Source organism: Etheostoma spectabile, chromosome 1 (genome assembly GCF_008692095.1).
Source record: "Etheostoma spectabile isolate EspeVRDwgs_2016 chromosome 1, UIUC_Espe_1.0, whole genome shotgun sequence".
Taxonomy (NCBI): domain Eukaryota; kingdom Metazoa; phylum Chordata; class Actinopteri; order Perciformes; family Percidae; genus Etheostoma; species Etheostoma spectabile.
The window spans coordinates 27,308,634-27,329,354 of record NC_045733.1 but is presented as its reverse complement, the minus strand read 5'-3'; the positions used below and the strand labels follow the sequence as shown (position 1 = coordinate 27,329,354).

General features: G+C 40.4%; 2 protein-coding genes across 6 annotated transcripts in view; one reads left to right on the top strand and one right to left on the bottom strand.

Moving 5' to 3' along the window:
• Window positions 1-11,005, bottom strand: part of LOC116690257 (transcription initiation factor TFIID subunit 4) — an 86,633-nt gene extending 75,628 nt beyond the window's left edge. The window contains exons 1-3 of one of the 3 annotated variants that reach the window (XM_032517073.1): window positions 9,599-11,005; window positions 6,741-6,913; window positions 1,219-1,371 (exon numbers count right to left, since the gene is read on the bottom strand). In XM_032517073.1, coding sequence (XP_032372964.1) covers window positions 1,219-1,371; window positions 6,741-6,913; window positions 9,599-10,976 — 1,704 coding nt within the window. In that variant the 5' untranslated portion in view covers window positions 10,977-11,005. The remainder of the gene's footprint in view (window positions 1-1,218; window positions 1,372-6,740; window positions 6,914-9,598) is intronic. The other 2 variants (XM_032517081.1, XM_032517090.1) reach the window with 2 other exon arrangements.
• Window positions 11,006-11,595: 590 nt separating this feature from the next.
• On the top strand, window positions 11,596-20,373 carry lsm14ab (LSM14A mRNA processing body assembly factor b). Of its 3 annotated transcripts, none has more exons than XM_032517141.1 (10): window positions 11,596-11,939; window positions 12,994-13,157; window positions 15,002-15,152; window positions 16,423-16,641; window positions 16,876-16,956; window positions 17,420-17,596; window positions 18,116-18,269; window positions 18,910-18,936; window positions 19,902-20,142; window positions 20,271-20,373. In XM_032517141.1, the coding sequence occupies exons 1-10, from the start codon at window positions 11,816-11,818 to the stop codon at window positions 20,289-20,291; spliced, it is 1,359 nt and encodes a 452-aa protein (XP_032373032.1). In that variant the 5' UTR covers window positions 11,596-11,815; the 3' UTR covers window positions 20,292-20,373. The 3 variants fall into 3 exon arrangements, with proteins under 3 accessions (XP_032373032.1, XP_032373022.1, XP_032373042.1); XM_032517131.1 differs by having other exon boundaries at window positions 11,597-11,939; window positions 20,268-20,373; XM_032517151.1 differs by having other exon boundaries at window positions 11,598-11,939; window positions 16,423-16,617; window positions 20,268-20,373.
• The last annotated feature ends 348 nt before the right edge of the window (window positions 20,374-20,721 follow it).

Sequence of the window (20,721 nt, the reverse complement as noted above, 5' to 3'; positions counted from 1 at the left end):
AAGAATTGATTTCAAAGTACTCTTGCTAGTAAATAAATCACTTAACAGTTTAGGTCCAAAATACTACTACACTATGAACCACCCAGACCTCTCAGGTCATCTGGGACAGGTCTACTTTCTGTCCCCAGAGTCAGAACTAAACAGGGGGAAGCAGCTTTCAGTTTCTATGCTCTCATATCTGGAACAAACTCCCAGAACCTGCAGATCCGCTGCTACTCAGTTCTTTTAAATCAAGGCTGAAGACCTTCTTTTTGATGCTGCCTTCTTTAAATGAGCTCATTTCTTTAAATTTCTTATGCTGCACTGTAACTTTTATTTTGTGTTTATGTGTCTATTTTTATTCATGTGTTTTACCGGTTTTTAATGCTTATGATTTTTAACTGTTTGTACTTGTGTTTTATCTGTTTAACTGATTTTGTGTAAAGCACTTTGAATTGCCCTGTTGCTGAAATGTGCTATACAAATAAAGCTGCCTTGCCTTGCCTTGCCTTGCCTTGAAGGGCTGTATAGTTAGTGTGTGTATGATGGGAAATCTTCCAAACACAGGGGAAAGGTACCAAATCCTCTACTCTACTGAGCACAAGTATACAACATACAACATGTTTTCTGTTTGGCCAAAGATCACAGTTTCTCCTCATATGAAATCAAATATTAGCAGGGAAATTAAATCTGCACAACATCTCAACTGCGTTTGGATGCAATATCAAAATTAGGATAGAGAGAGTTCAACTTACAATTTTATCTTCACCAGTGCCATTGTACAGCAGAGGATCTTATGATCAGTAGTCTAGGCAGCAAAACCCTGCAGCCATACTTGTTGCAGTTGGCAGAAATCAGTTTATTATTCACATTTTTTTCTGCAAACAAAAACTTGCCCTCCAAGATTATGTTTATGTCAATTATTCCACCTTTAAAACCAAATGATCACATCCCACAGTAACTTAAAACACAATTGCTCAGGATAATTAGAAACCTCAACAATGATGAATGAAGGTTGCGCCTTTATGTGCTATGGGTAAGATGTGACATTCACATGTTCCAGAAAACAGGTCTCATTCATTTTAGCCCCATCCAGATTCTTCACACTGTTTCACGAGCTACTGTAACCTCTAGACTACCGCTAAGCTACAACCCTCTTTCTCTCATCAAGGATGCTAAAGTAAAGAAAACTAAAGGCAGAAAATATGAAAAATAGGCGAGTAACAAGGGTTATCTCACTGGGCGGAGTGCAGGACAGGAGGAAGAGGAGGAGGAGGAGGAAGCAGAAGAGGAAGTCTGGAGGGCAGGGCTGGAAGGAGTAGGAGAGGGAGACGGTACCATCTTGGCCGGGGTCAAAGCACACTGCCTGGTGGTCTGAGAGGTCACAGGAGACTGCAGGGAGGAAAGCGAGCAAGACAAAGAGGCAGAGAGAAGAAAAAGACAGAGAGCATAAAAATATCACAGAAAGTAAAGAAGGGGAACCAGGCATGATGAGTGAATACAAAGCACCTCAAATAGTACAAAGAATTTAAAAAGAACAGCGAAGAGGAGTCTGTGTCTGTTAGGAGGAAGTGAATGGAGGGCAGCGAAAAGACTTGGACAGCATGAGAAAAACACAGAACAGCAGAGGAAGAAAAGAGCAGTAGCGTGCCTTGCAGACAGATGAGAAAAGGTCATGACAGCAGGAAAGAATAAAGAAGGTGGCAGCATGTTGGTGGTGTTGAAGAGTGAAACAGAGGAGAGCACGTCTGGTTAGGTTGCAGTGGGTCATGGTGTCACACGGTGGGGGTCTCATGGCAGGCAGGGAGGGACGTATGTGTCCATGGAACCAACAACACCAATGACATTTACCTATACGGAACCTCATGTAGGGATGGTTTTAATAATGGGGAAAATGTTGAGGCCTTAGGTAAAAAATTCCTGACTGTAGGTTATCACAAAGTCTTACGTTGCCGTGATGTAATTGCTTATAATTCAAGTTATTTAAGACCTCAGCATGTATATGCTTACACCATACAGACATTTTGTTGTGGACAGTTTCTAGAAGTTTCTTGGAACACATTATTTGTCCAATGAAAAATTAGCTTGTCTTACTTGAATTTGGGTAATGAAACCTGCAGCCACCATACAAAATGTAAGTCTGCAACTAAATAAACAGTATAAGAAGACTACTACAAAGACCCAATTCCAGCTAGAAATATGCCCCTGTATCTATTCCTGATGCTGTGTAGGATGAGAGACGTGACTTGGATGTTACAGCAAAGGTAAGCATGGTAAGATAGGGTCAATTACAGTAAATTAACAGTTTCAACTCTACATTTGTAGCTACGTCGTAAACATTATAACTAGAGATGTTCCGATACCAGTATCTGTATTGGCTCCGATACTGCCTAAAATTCTGGTATCGGTATCGGGAAGTACTGGAGTTTAAGGACAGTATTTTCAACAAAGAAAATTATAATAGGTAGATGCTAAAATTTGTCATAACTCATGTTTATTTGCATATTTTAAGGCACAAGAGCAAATGGGATGGCTTGGCAGTGAATGCCGACTGCCATAAAACCACAATAATGCCCGGTGGCTTATATCACACACACACACACACACACACACACACACACACACACACATCACATGTACTTAGACAAAGATACCAAAGAGAACACACACACACACACACATACACACACACACAAGCACATGATAAACCACACTTGTCTTACACACAAATCACAAATGAAAACACACAAACATTCACAAAACTGTGTTGAGGACAGAGGGAAAGAGGCAAAGAGCGTAAAGGAGTAGAAGTAGGATAAGAAAGAGGAGGAGGGAGTTTCCCCTCCACTAAAAGTTGTGTAGAATCCAAAAGAACGCTGTAGTGAGGAGTTGGGGGAAGTGGGTGTATGAGGGATGAGGGGATGGGGGTGATGGTAGGAGCCACGGGGTGCATCCCACCGCTAGCTATGCCTCTCTCTTTCTCACTCTCTCTCCCTCTCACACACACAGACAGACAGACACACACACACAAACACACTCAAGAACCAAAGTCTTGTTAACTTTTTTAAATAATCAGGCAGTTGGATGATGAATGATTTAACAGGTATGGAAGGAAGGAAGCTCAGGATGCCTTCCGTTTCTCCCCTCAGGGTCATGGGAAGAGTGACAGGCCGACAGAGGGGTTGAGCTCTGGGAATAAACACCATTCCCTTTCATTTCCCTGCTTCTGCTTTTCCTGTCGAGATGGCAACGCCGCGGCCCGCTAATTTGTCATCAGTGTGACTGTTTGAGGCTATGACAATCTGCGACTCTCTTTTGTGAGGGGTTCATATCAGGATGGATCCAGGTACGAGTGCAATGGCAGGAGGAGGCCATTGTTGTGTAACTGATGCGGACTTCTGTCTGTGAAGGCCAGCGGGCTACTGTGGAGTCCGGGGGATGATAGACTATGGACATTATGAGACTAACATTTACTTTATTTAGGATGTATCCGCATGAAGTTCTTTATACTACAAAAGTATGAGGGTGGAATTTTCTATTAATAAGGAAAATGCAATCTCAGTTTTGAAAGGTGATGCATGGCCTCTGACAGCCCAGTCTGTAGTGTAGCAATACTGCTGTAAAACTACCCATTATACAGCAGAGTGTAATACTGCTGCTGTATACTGGTATTAAACGCCAGTATGGCATACCTGCACTAATCCAGTACACACCGCTATGTATTTTAATTATGTGTTGTACAGCCGGCTGTATTTCATTTATTCAACATTTATTGTCCATGACAATTAGCTTTTTTTATTTCAGAGATTATGTTTACAAAACTCATACTAAAATAGGATGAACACATGTCTTACTGTAACCCTGAGTACAACACGTTAGAGGAGCATGAAATAATTTAATTCATGAAAGCAGAAGCAGAAACAAAGAGGAAAGTTGAGCCGTAATTCAGAAAGACAATGAAATGCTGCCCTCTAGTGTCAGTCTTTTGTCCTCGCAGTTGATATTATGAATGGGTGCCAAAGATCTTAAGAGGCCAACTTTACTGCAGCCAGATCAGATCAAAGAATGTGTTATAAGAAATGTGTTCTTAACTTTGGAGATCCATTTAAGCACTAAAGCTTGAAATGAAAAACAAGCTTTTCTCTCAAGCAGTTATTACTGCTGCTTTTGCGGTCCAGATGACTATAACAATGACTTTATGATTATATTTAAAGCCACTTCTATTCCATTACTTGTTATTAGAAACTTGTGTGTATTATTTTCAACCCAATACTGAATAAGCGGATGAAGATAAATGGATGGATGGATGGAATTTGAGAAAATTGCAATGGGCATTTTCTTTTTATTAATTCTTGTTTGTGTTCTAAAACACAAGTATACCATTGCCCTGCTATAACAAAATAATATGAACAAATCCATACCCCCTCTGATATATCAGTGTCTTGCTCTAATCAGAAGACATATTGATATGTGCCGTTTCTGTTGTTACAGAAAAACTGTGAAAGACAAGCTATTTAGTAATCTCATTAAAGCCAATGAGTTCTAAAGGTGTAGACCCAGCAGCACAAGATCAGGTTTCTACATGAAGGATGTATCCACAGGTAATAATAAGCAAATTCCTATTAATGATTCAGTGGCAGTTAAAATTTTGATGAGGGGACCCCATGGAGTCATTAAGGAGCCTTGAGACATTAATTCACCTATTAATCTCAGTTTAATCTATACGTAAAATAATGATGAACAATATTCATTCGTTATAATTACACAGTTAAACATCTTAATCACATCCCAATTAGTGTGTAGAGCCAAACTGCTCACTTAATGAGGTGCCACCCACTCCATATCAAATGTATGAACCTACACATGATTAGATCAAAGTTTCTTCAATTTAAACCGCTCAAATTTGTTTTGACAAAAGCCACCAGGAAGGGCATTAAGATTGACAAAAGAGGTCGAGGGTTTGAATCTAATCTGTGACCATTTCCTGCATGTCTTCCCCCTGTCTCTCCCCTTTCTCACCTAGCTGTCCTGTCAAAACTGAATGGCGGAAAAGCCCAAAAAAAAATCAACAAAAAAAAATCTTCGGAGCTCCAAAGACTCAAACATGCAGGAAATATGACTGCACAATGGCACACTTTCAGTCATGGTTGCTCTCATTCAAGATGATCTGAGGTTGCATTGTGTGAAATAAAAATGAAAAGAACCGGGAACTGGCGATTCCCATTCTATAATTACATATGCCTAAAATAGACCATAAAATGAAGTAGTATCATATTGTCTTTTATTTATTTTATGTTTATCCTACTTCACTAATCTTGAACAGAAAACCATCTTCTGCATTAAACTCATCCTAACAATTTGAAGCAAAAGGCAGCCATTCTGTAGCGCCATCCTCAGTTTGGAGGTCAGTACCTTAATAAAGGCCAATGACAGGAGCATACTTAGTACCTAATATGCATTTCATTGGTATAGGACAGGGGATGGAATTTATGTTTTATGCTTCTGCGCGGGCTCCACGCAGAGCTTTCGCCGTAGCCTGCATAAGTGGCCTGGTGTTTATACTGCAAAAAATTGTCTAAAATTGTCTTAGCCACATTTGCCAATGCCAGGCCACTGTTTTCAAAAGTATTTGTATAGGGCCATGGGTGGAGACTTGTGCAACTGTATCTCAATCCATGTGTGCGTACTCATATTTGTAAATGTGTAAATGAATCTCTAAATGCATACTGAGATTTTTAAATGTGTACAGGAATCTGTTAATGTGTACACAAATCTGTTAATGTGAACATAAGACTGTAAATGTGTATGTAGATATTATTGGCTGAAAAGTCCAAATTTGAGATGATCCCCTTAGGCCAATTAGTGACAAAAGCCTCATTCACAAATGTTGCAGTGTTGCAACGCCTCGACCAACAGGCAGCAAAGGAATTACAGTTGATCTATATTGCTCCTACTGCTTCTACTACTACTAATTACTAGAGATGTTCCGATACCAATACTGGAGTTTATGCACCGATCCAATACCACATAATAAAGTTCTAAAGAAAATCTACGTTAAAGTAGATTATTTATGTCCTTTTTCTGTTATAACTGACAGTCAAACTGGATAATAAAAGAAAGACACATTGTTTGTGTTTCTTCATGTTTCACAAAGAGTTTAACCTGAGCCAGACCGACAACAAAGATATAAATCATATCACATCCATACAGGGATAGTAGTATACAGTTGTTAAAACATAATAAAATATATGACACACTGGCATGGGATCAGTACTTTGTATTGACCGATATGCAAGTTCAGGTATCAGAATTGGTATTGGTATTGTATCGGACCATCTCTAATAATTACTCTCTCGTTATTTTAAATTTTTATTAGTCAGTAGTAGTAGTAGGAAATTAAGATAATACTAAATTTCATTCAGCAAAACACTGATGTGTTCTGACCCACGTGAAAATGACCAAGTTAAGATCTCTGCATAGTATGGTTTTATGAGCAAAGCCCATTGTGTGACGTACATGTGGACAGACAAACCAGATGATACGTCATCTGTAAAAATGAAACAGACTAGTAGTGCATTGTGTGTCCTGATAAATGCCAAAACCAGGTCATGTGTAACTGCTAAACCTGTCTCACCTCTCCTCTTCTTGTTCATGTCTAGCTGTAAAGAAACAATATGGTGCAGTAATACTATGTGCTGTAGTCATACCAATGAAAGTCCATAGCAGGCAGCTACCATGTGGGTTCTGTAGCGGAGCCTCACCTGCGGAGTTGTTACTCTGAAAGATGCTCCTGTTGTGGGGGTGGCTGGTCGTGGAGAGATGTTGTTCTGGTTCTGAGCCTGAGCCTGAGCCTGAGCTTGAGCCTGAGCCTGAGCCAAAGCCTGCTGGGGAACCATCACTAGCTGGCCCAACTCCGTGCGTACCAACACCATCCCTGGAGAATCAGAGGGAACATTCATTAGAGGAAACACTACAACATTGCAGCCACTGAATGGTACTTAAACCACCTACTTGCCAAATGCATATTGGATATGGATGGCAGGTTTGTGGATTCTAGTGGCCACTTGCACAGACAACCAAGTATCATCCTAAGGGAGGTTTGCTTTCTAAAATTCTGGCAGATTTAATAACGGTTAAAAAATAGGCACTAAACAAGCAGCCAGTGGAAATGCAATGCTAAGGTTGTAAGAGAACTAGCCATCGGTTTAACTGACTACAATGAAGCGCTTCCTCTGTTTTACGTGGCCGTGGTCCAAATGTGAAGCATCCTAATGTCAAAAAATAACATGTTATTTTCATATATCGGCACAATCCATCATGTATTATTGTTAATTTCATTGCACAACACTGCTTACAATGAGACTTTCTTAAATTACCATTCCAAGAAAAGACCTTGCTTGGTATTAGAACAATGCACAAATGATAGTCTAAGCTTTAATTGGGTTAAAGCTGTGATCATGAGCTAATTACACAGACTCATGCTTTCTAAAAGGCGAGTGAGTGAGTGAGTGAGTGAGTGAGTGAGTGAGTGAGTGAGTTAAATGCTGCACTTGTGAGGAAGCCCATATCAGGTCTAGATAAAAAGTTTTATTACACATTTGTTTATCTTTGCAGAATGTCCATAAAGTGAAAAAGACATGAGATCAATAGAAAGGTTAATTGCATATTCTGATAAGTCTCTTAATCTGACTGAGACATTATTCCTGTGGTGACATGACTCGGAGCAGTATTTAAGACAAAACGGCTGGGGGGGATCAAAAACCCTCCTGACCACTGTCCTGGTCAAGGGATAATCTATAATTTATACTTTATACTCTTTATTGATCCCCTATGGAGGGATTACAATTTACACTCGGTTGTTATTACACACTACAAACAGGCCTGAAATATACACACATGCTCAGGTCCTTTACATGCACTAATGAAGAGATGTCAGAGTGAGTTGGCTGCGACTGCTGAACAGGCGCCCTGAGCGGTTGAGGGGGGTTTGGTGCCTTGCTCAAGAGCCCCTTGACAGTGCCCAGGAGGTGAATTGGCACCTCTCCAGCTACAAGTCCGCACGCCATACTTTGTTCCGTACTTGAACCTGCAACCATCCGGTTCCCAACCCAACTCCCTACAAACTGAGCAACTGCCACCCCAAATCTTAATAAAATGACAGAATAGGACCTTCATAGAGGTAACCTGGCAAATGTTTTCTGCTGGTTTATGTGGGCAACCTTATATGTTTACAATGTATGTTAATCGGATGATTACATAGGGCCTATGATCAACTTCCTAATCTTGGAACATTACATTCTCCCAGTATAAGCAAAGTTATTTACACTATTAAATGTTCTATCCACGTTTCCTAAAAACAAGACACTTCAAAGTGATTAAAAAAAATTAAAAAGCTTGCCCGTCTGAGCTGCCCAAAATATCTTCTTTTCTTGGGCAGCAGTAATGTTATTCAATAACTAAAACCCACTGAAAAGTAGGGGCCATTGTACTATAAGCATGTGCTACATTTCAGAAAGTAATTACATCACACTGTTGTCTTGAATCATCTTTTTGGATTCTGAGCACTTTGAATGACTCTTGCAGTACTGTACTACTGTATGTTAGCGACAGAACACGTGTTACTTTCGTTACGCAATATTGGTGAACATTTCAATCTGTTGATGTGTTTTTCACTGACATTAAAACATCCTCTACATTTTTTACCTGGCAAACCAGATCCTTCTAATTAGTATTCTTGGAAATTCTATGAGAAAAAATACAAATGTTTAAAACTGTTGGTGACAGTCATGAGAGTAGCTGCCATTCACCAATCTCTGTTGCAGATGGAAAACCTTCAAATGCCTGATTACGGCTGTGGCGTTCGGTTAACCTGTCTTCTCCTGACAGTTAACTGATAAAATAATTTGCCTTGGGCTAGACGTGTGACAGCATGGCCACATTACAGAGTTGTTTTCTGTGAGTATACATGTTTAATGGAATCAACAAAGTATGAGCAAAATTACTTAAATGTACAGATCAAATTCATCTGACACAGTTTCATGACTAACTTCATGTAAGTTGTCTTATAATTGTTTTTGTTCATTTCAGAAAAGTGAAATTTATGTTGTGACATGGTGTCGTTTAGGATGCTTGGTGTAAATGTAACCATTTGCAAGGCTCAGTTGTAACATCGTGGCTAGGTAAAGTGTTTGATTCCCCATGGGGCCACCCATGCTAAAACTCACAGTACAGCTACTATGCATTAAAGGATATATCAAAAGGCATGTTTTACCTTTAGGAACAGGCACCATTCTATGGCACATATATTAAGTACTGTACAACTTGGAAAGTTTCCAACACATTCAGACAAACATTGGACACAAGAAAATCTCTCTCTCACACACACACACACACACACACACACACACACACACACACACACACACACACACACACACACACACACACACACACACACACACACACACACACACACACACACACTTCTTATCAATAAGTCAAACAATTACTGTATCCTACTGACAACCAAACTCCTGAGCCCCAGGTTATGTGAAGTTATTTTAACACAGCTGTGAAGAGCATCTTCTTGTTGCTCTCCTCCTTTTCCTGCAAACCTTACCCGGTGGGATGGTAAACCCAGGGGGCAGCTGTATGGTCGTCTGCTGCTGAGGTGGTCTGACAATCAGCTGGGGGGCTACGATCCTTTGAGGCGCTGTAAGTCCAGGACGGGGCTGAGACTGTGCGGAGGTGGTCACAGCAGGTGTTGGGGAGGGGGCTGTGGGCCTGACCATGCTAATAGTGGTAGTCACTGATGTAGTTTGACCAGTTCCACATACAGAACTCGCTGTCACCCCTGTAACACTAACAGCAGCTGTAGTAGTGCTCAAAGGCTGGGTTACTGTTGTGGTTGTTGTAGCTGATGCTGTAGTTGTTGTTGGTGTGACAACAGAAGGCGAAGAGGGAACAGTGCTTATTACAGAGTTAACATTACCAGACTGGCTTGACATTACAATTTTGGACTGACAATCGTCTGTTTTGGAAGCCCCAGTTTCTGTGACCGTTTTGCTGTGGTCCCCCTGTGAAGTTGAGGAGGTGATGGGTCCGATGCGAGCCACCTGCTGGACCAAGGCCGAAACATTGGTCCCGTTTCCGTTTTGGGCTATACTCGCTACAATATGACTCGGAAGTCTATGTAAAGCAATGGTAGGAGTCCCCCGGTCCAGAGCAATAGCCGACTGCCCTACGGGGAGGTTAGCGTTTGATAGGGTGAAAGTCGAAGTGTTAATAGAAGATGTGCCTGGGGAAGTAGAGTTTGGTGTAACGTCAGTTGCAGTAGTATCTACAGAACTAACGTTAACGTTGTCAGCCACCGCTGTGTTGCTGTTCCTTCTAGTCGTTACAGCTGCGCCGTTCAAACTCTTTATCCGAGCCGAAGCGCTCCTCCTTGGCGTGGTTATGCGTTTTCTCGGTGGGTTAGCTTCTGTCGACGTCTCACCTGTCCCGGGGCTAACCTTACACCCCCGGCTGGATGTGGTGCTGATGCTGGCTGGCGTTGGAGCCAAAGTTGACACACCAGATGCAGTCAGTGTTGTGATGGATGCTCCATGTGATTGCGAACCGCTGCTGGTGGCGTTCACACAAGCAGCCGAAGTGGTGGGAGGCTCGCCAAAAGAAGGGGTACAGCCCAGAGAAGGAGATGTGACACTTTTATCCAGGCTAACGTCTTTAGACTTTATCTCCTGGCGCATTTCAGGTTTATAACGCCGTCCTTGTTGTTGTTGTTCTAGTGTTGTGGTGCCCACTGGAGCTGGCAGCGTTTTTCCTAAGTGATGGTTAGCGGGGGCCACTGAGCCAGCGCCTCCGTTTTCGTCTGTTTTACCTGCGGGGTTGCTTTGGTCAGCAAGCTGTGACTCCAACGAGCCCACTAGGTCGCTCACAGCTTTTTCATCCACCTCTGAAAAGAGCATATCTTCCAGGGGGTCGGAGGCGCCCGCCATCTCTGATCACAGATAGCTGTCTTATTTTCCTTTTTTTCCTTTTTCTTTTTACAGTGCGCCTGCGTGTTACTATGCATTGTGGGAATGAATCTGACGTCATTAGATGAGGGGGAGCATCCGGGGCATCCTAGTTGTATTTTTCAGGATTTTTCTTCAAGACTAATTTACTGAACTATTAATGACGAGCTGTTATAATATTGTTACATAACGAAGATATGTGACATCCGTGACATACTGTATAAGCGTCAAAGTGTCAGGGTTTGTAATGAAAATCACATTATGCGGTATACATTTTCTGCATCTAAAATGTATTATCTATCGGTATCTTTATAAACCGCATGTAAAAGTCTATGGTATTGGGGGGAGGACGGGAAAATGCCATTCAGCAGTGCAATATTCGTAATATCGCGATATGATAGAAAGGCTCCACTACAAAACCTCTTTTAACCGTCCTATGAAACATCAAGTGACTAATTTTCTTCTTTCAAAATAATCGTTAAAATGAACAAAGCTGCATTGATATTACTGATTCAAATCAATCTTTATCATTTATGAAAAATGGGAGTAGTAGGAGGAAAAGGAGGTGACTAGAGGAATGAGGCACCAGAGGCACAGCCTTTCTCCCAGCATCCTTAGCGGCGGGCAAAGGAAAATGTAAACGGCCATGTCGTGGTAGAAAATCAGTTCTGAAACGAGCGAGACTTTACTTACGGCGCAACTATACCAATTCATGTAATGTAGTCTTTAAACTACGGCTTTGAAAGTAACACGTCTGACCTTTTGTTTGACAGAAACATATCCCGTGGAAATAACTGCGTTATTAAAATCAGAGGACAAACATGAGTGGAGGAGGGACGCCGTACATTGGTAGCAAAATTAGCCTAATCTCCAAGGCCGAGATTCGCTATGAAGGAATTTTGTATACCATTGATACTGAAAACTCGACGGTAGCTCTTGCTAAAGGTAAGTCAAGTAAACGAGAGGTGGACTTAATTACTCAAATTGGGTTATAACATAGCTTACAAAACTGTTAAGCGATTGAAAACGGTAATTCATTTTAGCGCAGTTAGCTAGCTATGTAGCAAACTACTAGCTAGCTAGCTAAGTGGTGCTGTAGTAAAACCACTGCGTCCTTTGTTTACCTTGTGTTTAGGACTACCGTTAAATATGTGGCCCTTATTGCTGAGTACCAGGTGCAACACCGTATAATAGAGAGTAAATATTGTCACTACCAAACATTTATTATTGAAGTTTTTTTTATTGCAATGTATTTGCTAAATTATATTTGTTTAGTTTTATCCTACTAAATGATACAGCCTTCATTATTTCCCTTTCTAAAACGGTCAGTGTACATATTTGTTAGTTTGTTTTGTTTTATTTAGTTTGTATTTAACCTTTAATTATAATATATCTTGTATTTATGTTCTTGACTGTAGAAGTATTTTATCATTATTTATTCCCTTTTTAATCATGTTTATTATATGCACCAAGCCAAAATCCTTGCAAGTGAAAACTGTATTTCGTAACGTTAATACATATGATTGTGCTGTTGAGTGTGTTTAGTGAGCTCAGATTAAGACCTCACAATTTAATACACTAACGTTATAACGCTAGACATATAGCCTAACCCTGCAAACCTGGCAAATTAGCTGTCAATTTGTTTAGTAAATTAATAGTTGATTCTTAAAAACTAACTTTGGTGTGGTTACATTACATTGTATTGTTGTAAGCCTATATATGTGGCCCGTGAAAACTGATTAAACTAATATTTTACCTAACTCCAACTCAATGTGAACATTTAATTGAATGAGATAGGTTGTTATACATTTCACAATAAAATGTTGCATCTCTATATTATTAAAGTATACTGTATTGCTCCTGTGATAGACAATACATTTTAAACGTGGGTATTTTGCCCAGTGCAAGGATCTACACAGAAGCACATAACTACTAAACCTCAATTTCAAAAAGTAATTGTACAAAGTCATATTTATTATCCTGTGAATTTTCCCAACAGTTCGATCCTTTGGCACTGAAGACCGGCCTACTGAAAGGCCTGTTCCACCTCGAGAGGAAGTGTTTGAGTACATCATCTTTAGAGGAAGTGATATTAAAGACCTGACAGTTTGTGAGCCACCCAAAGCCACCAGCTCCCTGCCTCAGGACCCTGCTATAGTTCAAGTAACTTAATTCATTTGCATTCCTGTACTATAAAATGGTATTTGTCACATATTCTGTATACTTTCTAAGTCATATGAAAGTTTTAAGGACATTTTTCAGGTAATTTCTTTGGGGTTTATGCGTTGTGTATGCTAGCTTGCTATCAAAATTTACTGAGACGCTTGGGTAGGAGAGAGAGTCATCGTTTACTCTTAATATATAATTATAATTATAAATTATAAATAAAATGTATTATTATTATTATTATTATTAATAGTAACACCTGTGATGTACAATGACATCTCAAAATGTCTGCTGTGGAAAAAGGTGAATTGTAATTGTCAAGCAGACAAACTGACCAACACACATATAATAAAAGTGTATCGATACAGTATTGCTACCGAAAAGTTTGCAATACTATGCTGTATCCATTTTTTTTTTTTAAACCCACACCTAGTTTTTCCTGCATCCACTGTCTGATTGTGTGTGCGTGCGTCAGTCACGGGGGAAAACGGAGCAGCAGCCCCACCCACTCCAGCGAGCCGACAGGATCGAAACAGCAGAAACTTTCAGCAACTTTATAGTGAAAAAACATTAGGCATCCCTTATTGTTAAAATGTATACATTTTGGCAGGACAGTCTGAAATGTTTTGCTTTCGCTGTACGTTTCGTTGGTAAATGTGAGCTGTTCAAGTCACACACGTCTCGTCTTTATAACAGAAACAAGGAAATGAAATTGACCCGTTCGCTTGGTCAGTAGCTGTACATGGGACTGCTGGGTTTGTAGCGAGTAACAAAAATGTGATCGGGCCCGTAAGCAACTGCGTACCTTGCTTTCCAATAGTTGCACCTCTGAATCACTCAATTCTCATTGGCTACCTGCCAATGTGATCGGTAGATTGACAGTGTTACCCACCAATTGCAAAATTTACCCGCATTTGGCAGGTGGTTGGGTGTTAATTTCAGGCCCTACACATACGTAGTATATCACAAAATATGTTTTTTGTAATATTAGATATGTTCACTGTTATTAATAAAACTTTATTAGCAGTGCAAAAACATACAGATGGGCAAACACTACTTCAGTTATAGTTACCGGCAGTATCGTGATTTTTTTTTTCTTTTCTTTCTTTATTAGAAAGATGGTTGGCCAGCTATTTTCATAAACAGAAATTTCAACCTCTCAGTTTTCAAAAATAAGATTGTGCACAGGTGTCAGTTTTCAGAAAAGTCAAGAGCATGCCAAACCTGTAGGTGACAGTGCAACGAGAAGCTCAAACCCATGTTAGCCAATCAGAATCCCGAAAATAGCAACAGCAACAAATCACTTTTTCTCTCTTCGCTGCCTAAACCTCCGTTTTGTCTCCGTTTACATGCGAACACAGACTTCCAAAATCCCCACTCTAACCGGAGTTTTTAGAAAGACTCATTTTCAGAGGACAATTCAGCCATCATTGATTTCATTACACCTGTGCTTTTCATGTGATGACGAAACAATTTAAAAATAGAAATCTTAAGCAAAATCCGAAAGGGTTAGGGAACATAGCCAATCAAATGTTAGCTTCTAAATTGCATTCAAAGGGAAATTTGCTTTGCACTAATAACAATTGAACTAACAACATAGTTCCACAGCTAATGCTAGATGTTGTTGGTCCAAAAAAGGCAAAGACACTGAGGACTTCGACACTTGCTTATTCAGAGCAGTTGGCTTTTTGCTGAGACCAAAGTAGTACCATAATGTGGTTAAAATAACAACACCTCCATCTTCTGTTTATTTGTACTGCATGTGAATTTGTGTGATGGTGCTGTTTTTGGCAGTTGGTGTGATCATGATTTTTCAATTGACTGTGTATTTGTTTTTCTAGTCGTCACTCGGATCCACCAATTCTGCAGCAGGACCATCGTTCCAGTCGGCTGGCTCCTATGCTCCACTCAGCAAGGCCCCTGTCCCACCATACAGCCAGTTTGGTGTTACACCCCTTGCTGCTCAGCAGTTTGGACCTGCCGGAGCAGGAGGTAAAGCGTTATTAAAAATAAGTGTCTATTCATTGTATGGATTCCCAGGATGTACCACAAACAGAGGCTGTGAAAATGGATCGTGTTCCCACATGATGATAGGATTTTCTTTTGTGACAAAAACTGACACGAACTGTTATCTGGGATAATTGCCTATTTCAAGTGACAAGGCAGGCACAATTCGATTTTTGTTCTTGTAATGGACTAGTTCCAGAATTTGGCAGCAATGCAACATTGCGGATGCTGGCTGTTATAAAATGAGGATTTAAATGAGACCGGAGGGCGTAGCGTCCCTTTAGCTCAATAGCTAAGCTTAGGAACGCCGCTGTTCTTACCATGTTTTTCTGTATAAATCATGATGTTGCAATCCATGATTCATTCATGTGTGATGATCCGCAGCCGCAGTTCAGCCATTTTCCTCACAAGAGACTGTTCATTGGCGAGGAAAATGCCCCGTAGGATTAGCCAAAGGAGTTAGCTTTACCCTAGGTCTTATCCCTCCGTCTATATTCTTTATCTCTACAGTTTCCAGTCTCAATCTTTAAATTATTGTTATGAATTCTGCTTATATTCACTAGTTTTAACTCTGCTCAAAGGACTTTGAGAACCAGTGACCTTAGTGGATTAATGTCAAGGTTAGAAGCTGTAGATTTTTCTTTTCATATTTTACGGCCATGATTTGTCTAAACCTTTTTAATGACCACTCAAGCAGTAGAACAATTTTTAAACAAGCAAAGCATCCGTTTCTCAGGCAATTTTGGAGCAACACCTGATTCCTGCTTATTTGAACAGAGCACAGCTGCATGTCAGCTTTTGAGTTTCCTACTGTGCACCTGAACCCCATGATGTGTTGAAATGGGATTAGTGGAGACGATTACGCATTTTAAAGTACTTAAAGTGGTAGACATTTATGGCAGTGTTTTATTTCTAAATGTACATATGGCATTTCCATCTTTGTTGTCAAACTATTTGATTGCTTTACAAATACATTGACATATTAGACATTACTTATGTTGGCATATTAGTAAATATATGATGTCAGTGTTGTTAATTTCCAATATAATGGAAGAACCTTCCTGGTCAGAGTTACAGTAATTATTTCCAGGTATTTTGCCACATGTACATCATATTGAATGTCATGTTGTATGACTCAACATTAGGTGTAGCCCCAAACTGTCATTGCCTCTGTCAGCTGCTGCAAGATAAACTATGCTGCCCCTGCTTTTAAGAAAATCATATAGTTTGAATCACGCTCTGCTTTTTTCTGTAGGTCGCACCAGCCCCCAGCTGGACTCTTTAACCAAACGTCCAACCCTGGAGCAGGCAGTGAAGGCCCCACCATCGGCTGCCCCAGCACCGCCTGCACCTGTAGGACAGAGGAGTCAGACGGGGGCGGCAGCTCCCAGACCCACCACCAGCAGCGCTGGCAGCCAGAAGCCCCCAGACCTCCTGGAGCAAAGAAAGGGTGAAGATGCATGGACTTCTCATGGTTAATTTCCACAATTATAAAAGTCTGCTAATCTATGTAATGTCTGAAGTATTTGGCATATTTTACCAAGTTGCCATTGTGTGCTTATTCGTGTAGATAATAACCCACTGTATAGCACCTATCTAAACATGGTTACAAAGTGCGTCCCAAAATACACAAGAGAGCGGCATTTGTTAGAGCCTCACCACTTTACATTGAGTTAAATTGATGGTAAATGGTGTTTTTGCTGTTTAGCTCCTGAGGTTCAGAAGGTGTCCCAGCCAGATCATGAAAAAGCTGCTCTAGAAAACCGAGACCCCAACAAGCGTCAAGCTGGTATGTAGTTATTAACACATTATTTTACATGCACTAAAAATTAGTTTTCATTAGTAGTATTAATAATAATAACAGTAGTAGTAGTAATTTTAACTTAAAGACAGAACAAGGTTTACTGTGATTATATCAGTTTTCCCCTGATAATGTGTCTGATTGTTGGCATGGTGACAGTTTATTTTGGGGAAAGAAAATCAATTAATTTAGTAAATCTTGTCTAATCTTTTTACTAATCTCCTAGTATTTAGTTTTAGTTGATCAATTCCAAATCTACAGTGCAATCCAAACATATTTGTGTTTCTGTGGTCTAACACATTGGACTGAATGTGACGGAACAATGAGGTTAAAGTGCTGCCAGTCAGCTTTGAAGGTGGTTGGAGGTGTGCATTTTGTTACTACGGTGTAGGCCTAGATGTTGCTTGTTGGAGCATTGCTAGATTTCAGTTTTCCCCTGTTCATTTCTCAGCTGGAGCTCAGATCACCCGCCGTGGCCGAGGAAGAGGAAACCGCAGCAGAGGTACAGTAAACGTACGTAGGGATGGCGCCATGAAGTTTGAAGAGGACTTTGACTTTGAGACTGCCAACGCCCAGTTCAACAAAGATGAGATCGATAAAGAGCTCCAGAACAAGCTCAAACTGAAAGGTACGGCTTCAAAACACTCAATTCCTATAGGGCACTGGCGGGAAACCGGCCAGGACATGTCAGTCTTCAGCTTTTACATTGGATCAGATTGACATTTTCTCATGACATGACACTTCCACCAGCTACAAGTTGGAAACCCAGCACTACATTTACATTTCACAAGTGCTGGGCATTTTTCATCAGTTCCATCTAGAATACAGAAGCACTGTTTGAGACAGCACACGTCCAAATGTGGGAGTAAATCATCACTTCTAGAAAGCCCAATACTAAGGGTGCAATTGCGCGAGACAGTTGGATGGATTATTTCTTCCAGTGAAAACCCGAGAAAACAGTGTTGCAACCAGAAGAAAATCTATGGCAGAAGTATTTTAGCATATTTGATGTAATTGTCTATAGCCATACTGCAATATCCTAGCATAATTTTTAGGTATTTTCTCACCCTGGATATTTACCTCATTGTTGTTAGGTCACTCAGTATTGAAATTGCTTAATATTTTACAACATGTCTTCCAACCACAGATGACAAGACTGAAAAGGCGCTGAATGGAGAAGAAGCTGCTGAGTCAGAACATGCAGCCAATGAGGGGACCAACGAGGAGGAGGAGGCTGTGATAAACACCTACTACGACAAGTCCAAGTCCTTCTTTGATAACCTGTCCGCTGATGACTTAAGGTACCTCAATATGTCCACACTTTAAACTGTTGTGCAATTGTACTCAATTTATTGTTGTTTTTTATATGAACCTAAAACTATTCTGATAGGAGGAATTCTGAGGCCAACTGCTAATGCTTAAGGCTGTTCTCAGACTTATTACAGCACTGCTTACACACAGCAAGGGTCTATATTGATGAAAAAGATTAAATACAAACCAGGTTGTCCGGTTTGAGGGGTCATCAGGTTTTACAACTCTGGAAAGTCACCTACAAAGTTGTTTGATATTCTGTCTCGATGCCTGCAAGTAAAACTGTAGAATAATTGCACATTATTTGCCACATGATTTTATTCTAACTGGACAGGCATTTAAACATCTGATTGGCACACACAGTGTTTAGCCAGATAATGGAGGACTGCGGTGCGACAAAGCTTAGTGAGGATCAACATTTTGCCAGAGTGCTCTTTTTTTTTCTCCGTTAGAGCCGTATTGAATTAAATGGGGGCTCTATTTGACTGTTACTGTCGGTCTGAACGGTATCTGTGTGAAATATTTTCTAAACTCACTATATCATTTTTATACAATGATCATTACACATGTATTTAAAAGTGGGAATTGTACTAATTAATACACTAAAATACATATGTTTTTGTCTTTTAGTAAAGGGGGTGAAAGAGGATTTTCAAGGTAAGACACAAATCTTTCTTACATGTGTTGAGGGAGGCACCTTAGGTGAATAGGACCAAAAGATTCATGTGAATGTACAACCTACATACATATCACAAAATAAAAAAGTATATTAGATATTAAATGTGAAGTGACCAGTGTCCACTGGAATTTAAAAACTCAGTTTGAGTAAAGATGGCAGAAGGAGGGCAGCCACAGCAGCGTTCAGTGAGCAAAAAAAGGCAAATCCCACTCCGTTGTCTGGGAAGTTAACGTTGGCTAACCCTGCGGTGCCTCTGCCTCCCCGCTCGAGTACACGTAGTCCCCCGACACAATGTATTCACGTACTGTTTAAAACTTCTTCCAGGTGGGTGCATAGGCCTACCGCTCCAAACCAACATGAAAAAACAGTAATGTTCCCCCAGCATTTAGTTTTTTGTTAAATCTGTATGTAAAATGAGTCAACACGAGTTACGTAACGTTATTCTAAGGTACCGTCTATGTGCTGGATTTTTCCTTACGTAGTAAGTAAATAAGCTCACTGAGGGCAACATTGTTGTTCATATTTTAGCACAATTTTTAGTAATGACAGTAGGCTTGTAGTGGTCGTAATGAGTGAAAATGTGACATGTAATATTGTGTTATGCATGTGGAATTGTTCATTTGCTGTGTAAAGTTATGTGTGATGTCTGTAAAAGCTGAACCGACTCACAGTAGTAAAACGGATTCTATTCTGATCCAAAGACTCTTTCTGTGAAATAAATAACAAGATTATACCCTGGACACTATCCTTTATATCCAAAGGTTAATGTGTTAAATAATTGGGATTTCAATATTGACCAAAATTATTGTGATTATTTTTCCCATAGTCAAGCAGCCCTATGTTGTTGTTTTTTTGCCAGTGGTGCCTCCCCTTTACATCAATATTATTTGTAGAGGTGTTTGTTACCCAAAAAGACGGTACCTGATCGGTCTTTGTGTCTCAGGGAGCGAAGGACAACCTGGGCAGAAGAGAGACGAATGAATGCTGAGACATTCGGCATTCCTCTGAGGCACAACCGAGGAAGAGGAGGCTTCCGTGGCCGAGGCTTCATGGGGCCCCGTGGAGGCCGCGGGCGACCACTGAGCCGAGGTTCCTTCGGGCCCCCCCGGGGTCCTCCACCTGGTTTCAGAGGCGGATTCAGAGGTGGCAGAGGAGGCCGGGAATTCTCTGATTTTGAATACAGGGTAAATTTATCGTCTTTAGAGCTTGGATATCACAAACTATGCTTAAGTATTATTCAAGTGCAGGATGTAGAAAAAAAGAACAATTTACGTCTGTTCTAAACTTTTCATGTTTTTTTTTTTTCCAGAAGGACAACAAGGTGGCTGCATAGTACTGCAGCGACGGATCCCCAAATAATTTTAGCCCCTCATCATGAAATTATTCTTGTTGAAGAAATCCCTGGTCTCAATATTTGACAAAAAGAATGAAGACATCCTTTCAGTCACCAGCACCGACTGCTTTACATCAGGGGGTGAAAGTGCAGCTTCCTTTTCTCCACTTTGAGAATTAGGCTTTTTTGTTGTTTTGCCCCAGACATTTTTTTGACAAGCAGTCATCAGATGGACTAGAACATGTGTAAATACCTTGCTTTGGAGTAAGTCTGTATTTTTGCATCAGTCAAGTTTATTTCTTAGTGAAATTGTCTTTGATATTGAAAGCTGTATGCAGAAAAGCCCACTGAATCTGTGAGTGGATCACAGTCCATGTGATCAATAGCTTTACTTTCAATTTTATTTCAGTTTTTGATCTTATGACGTACG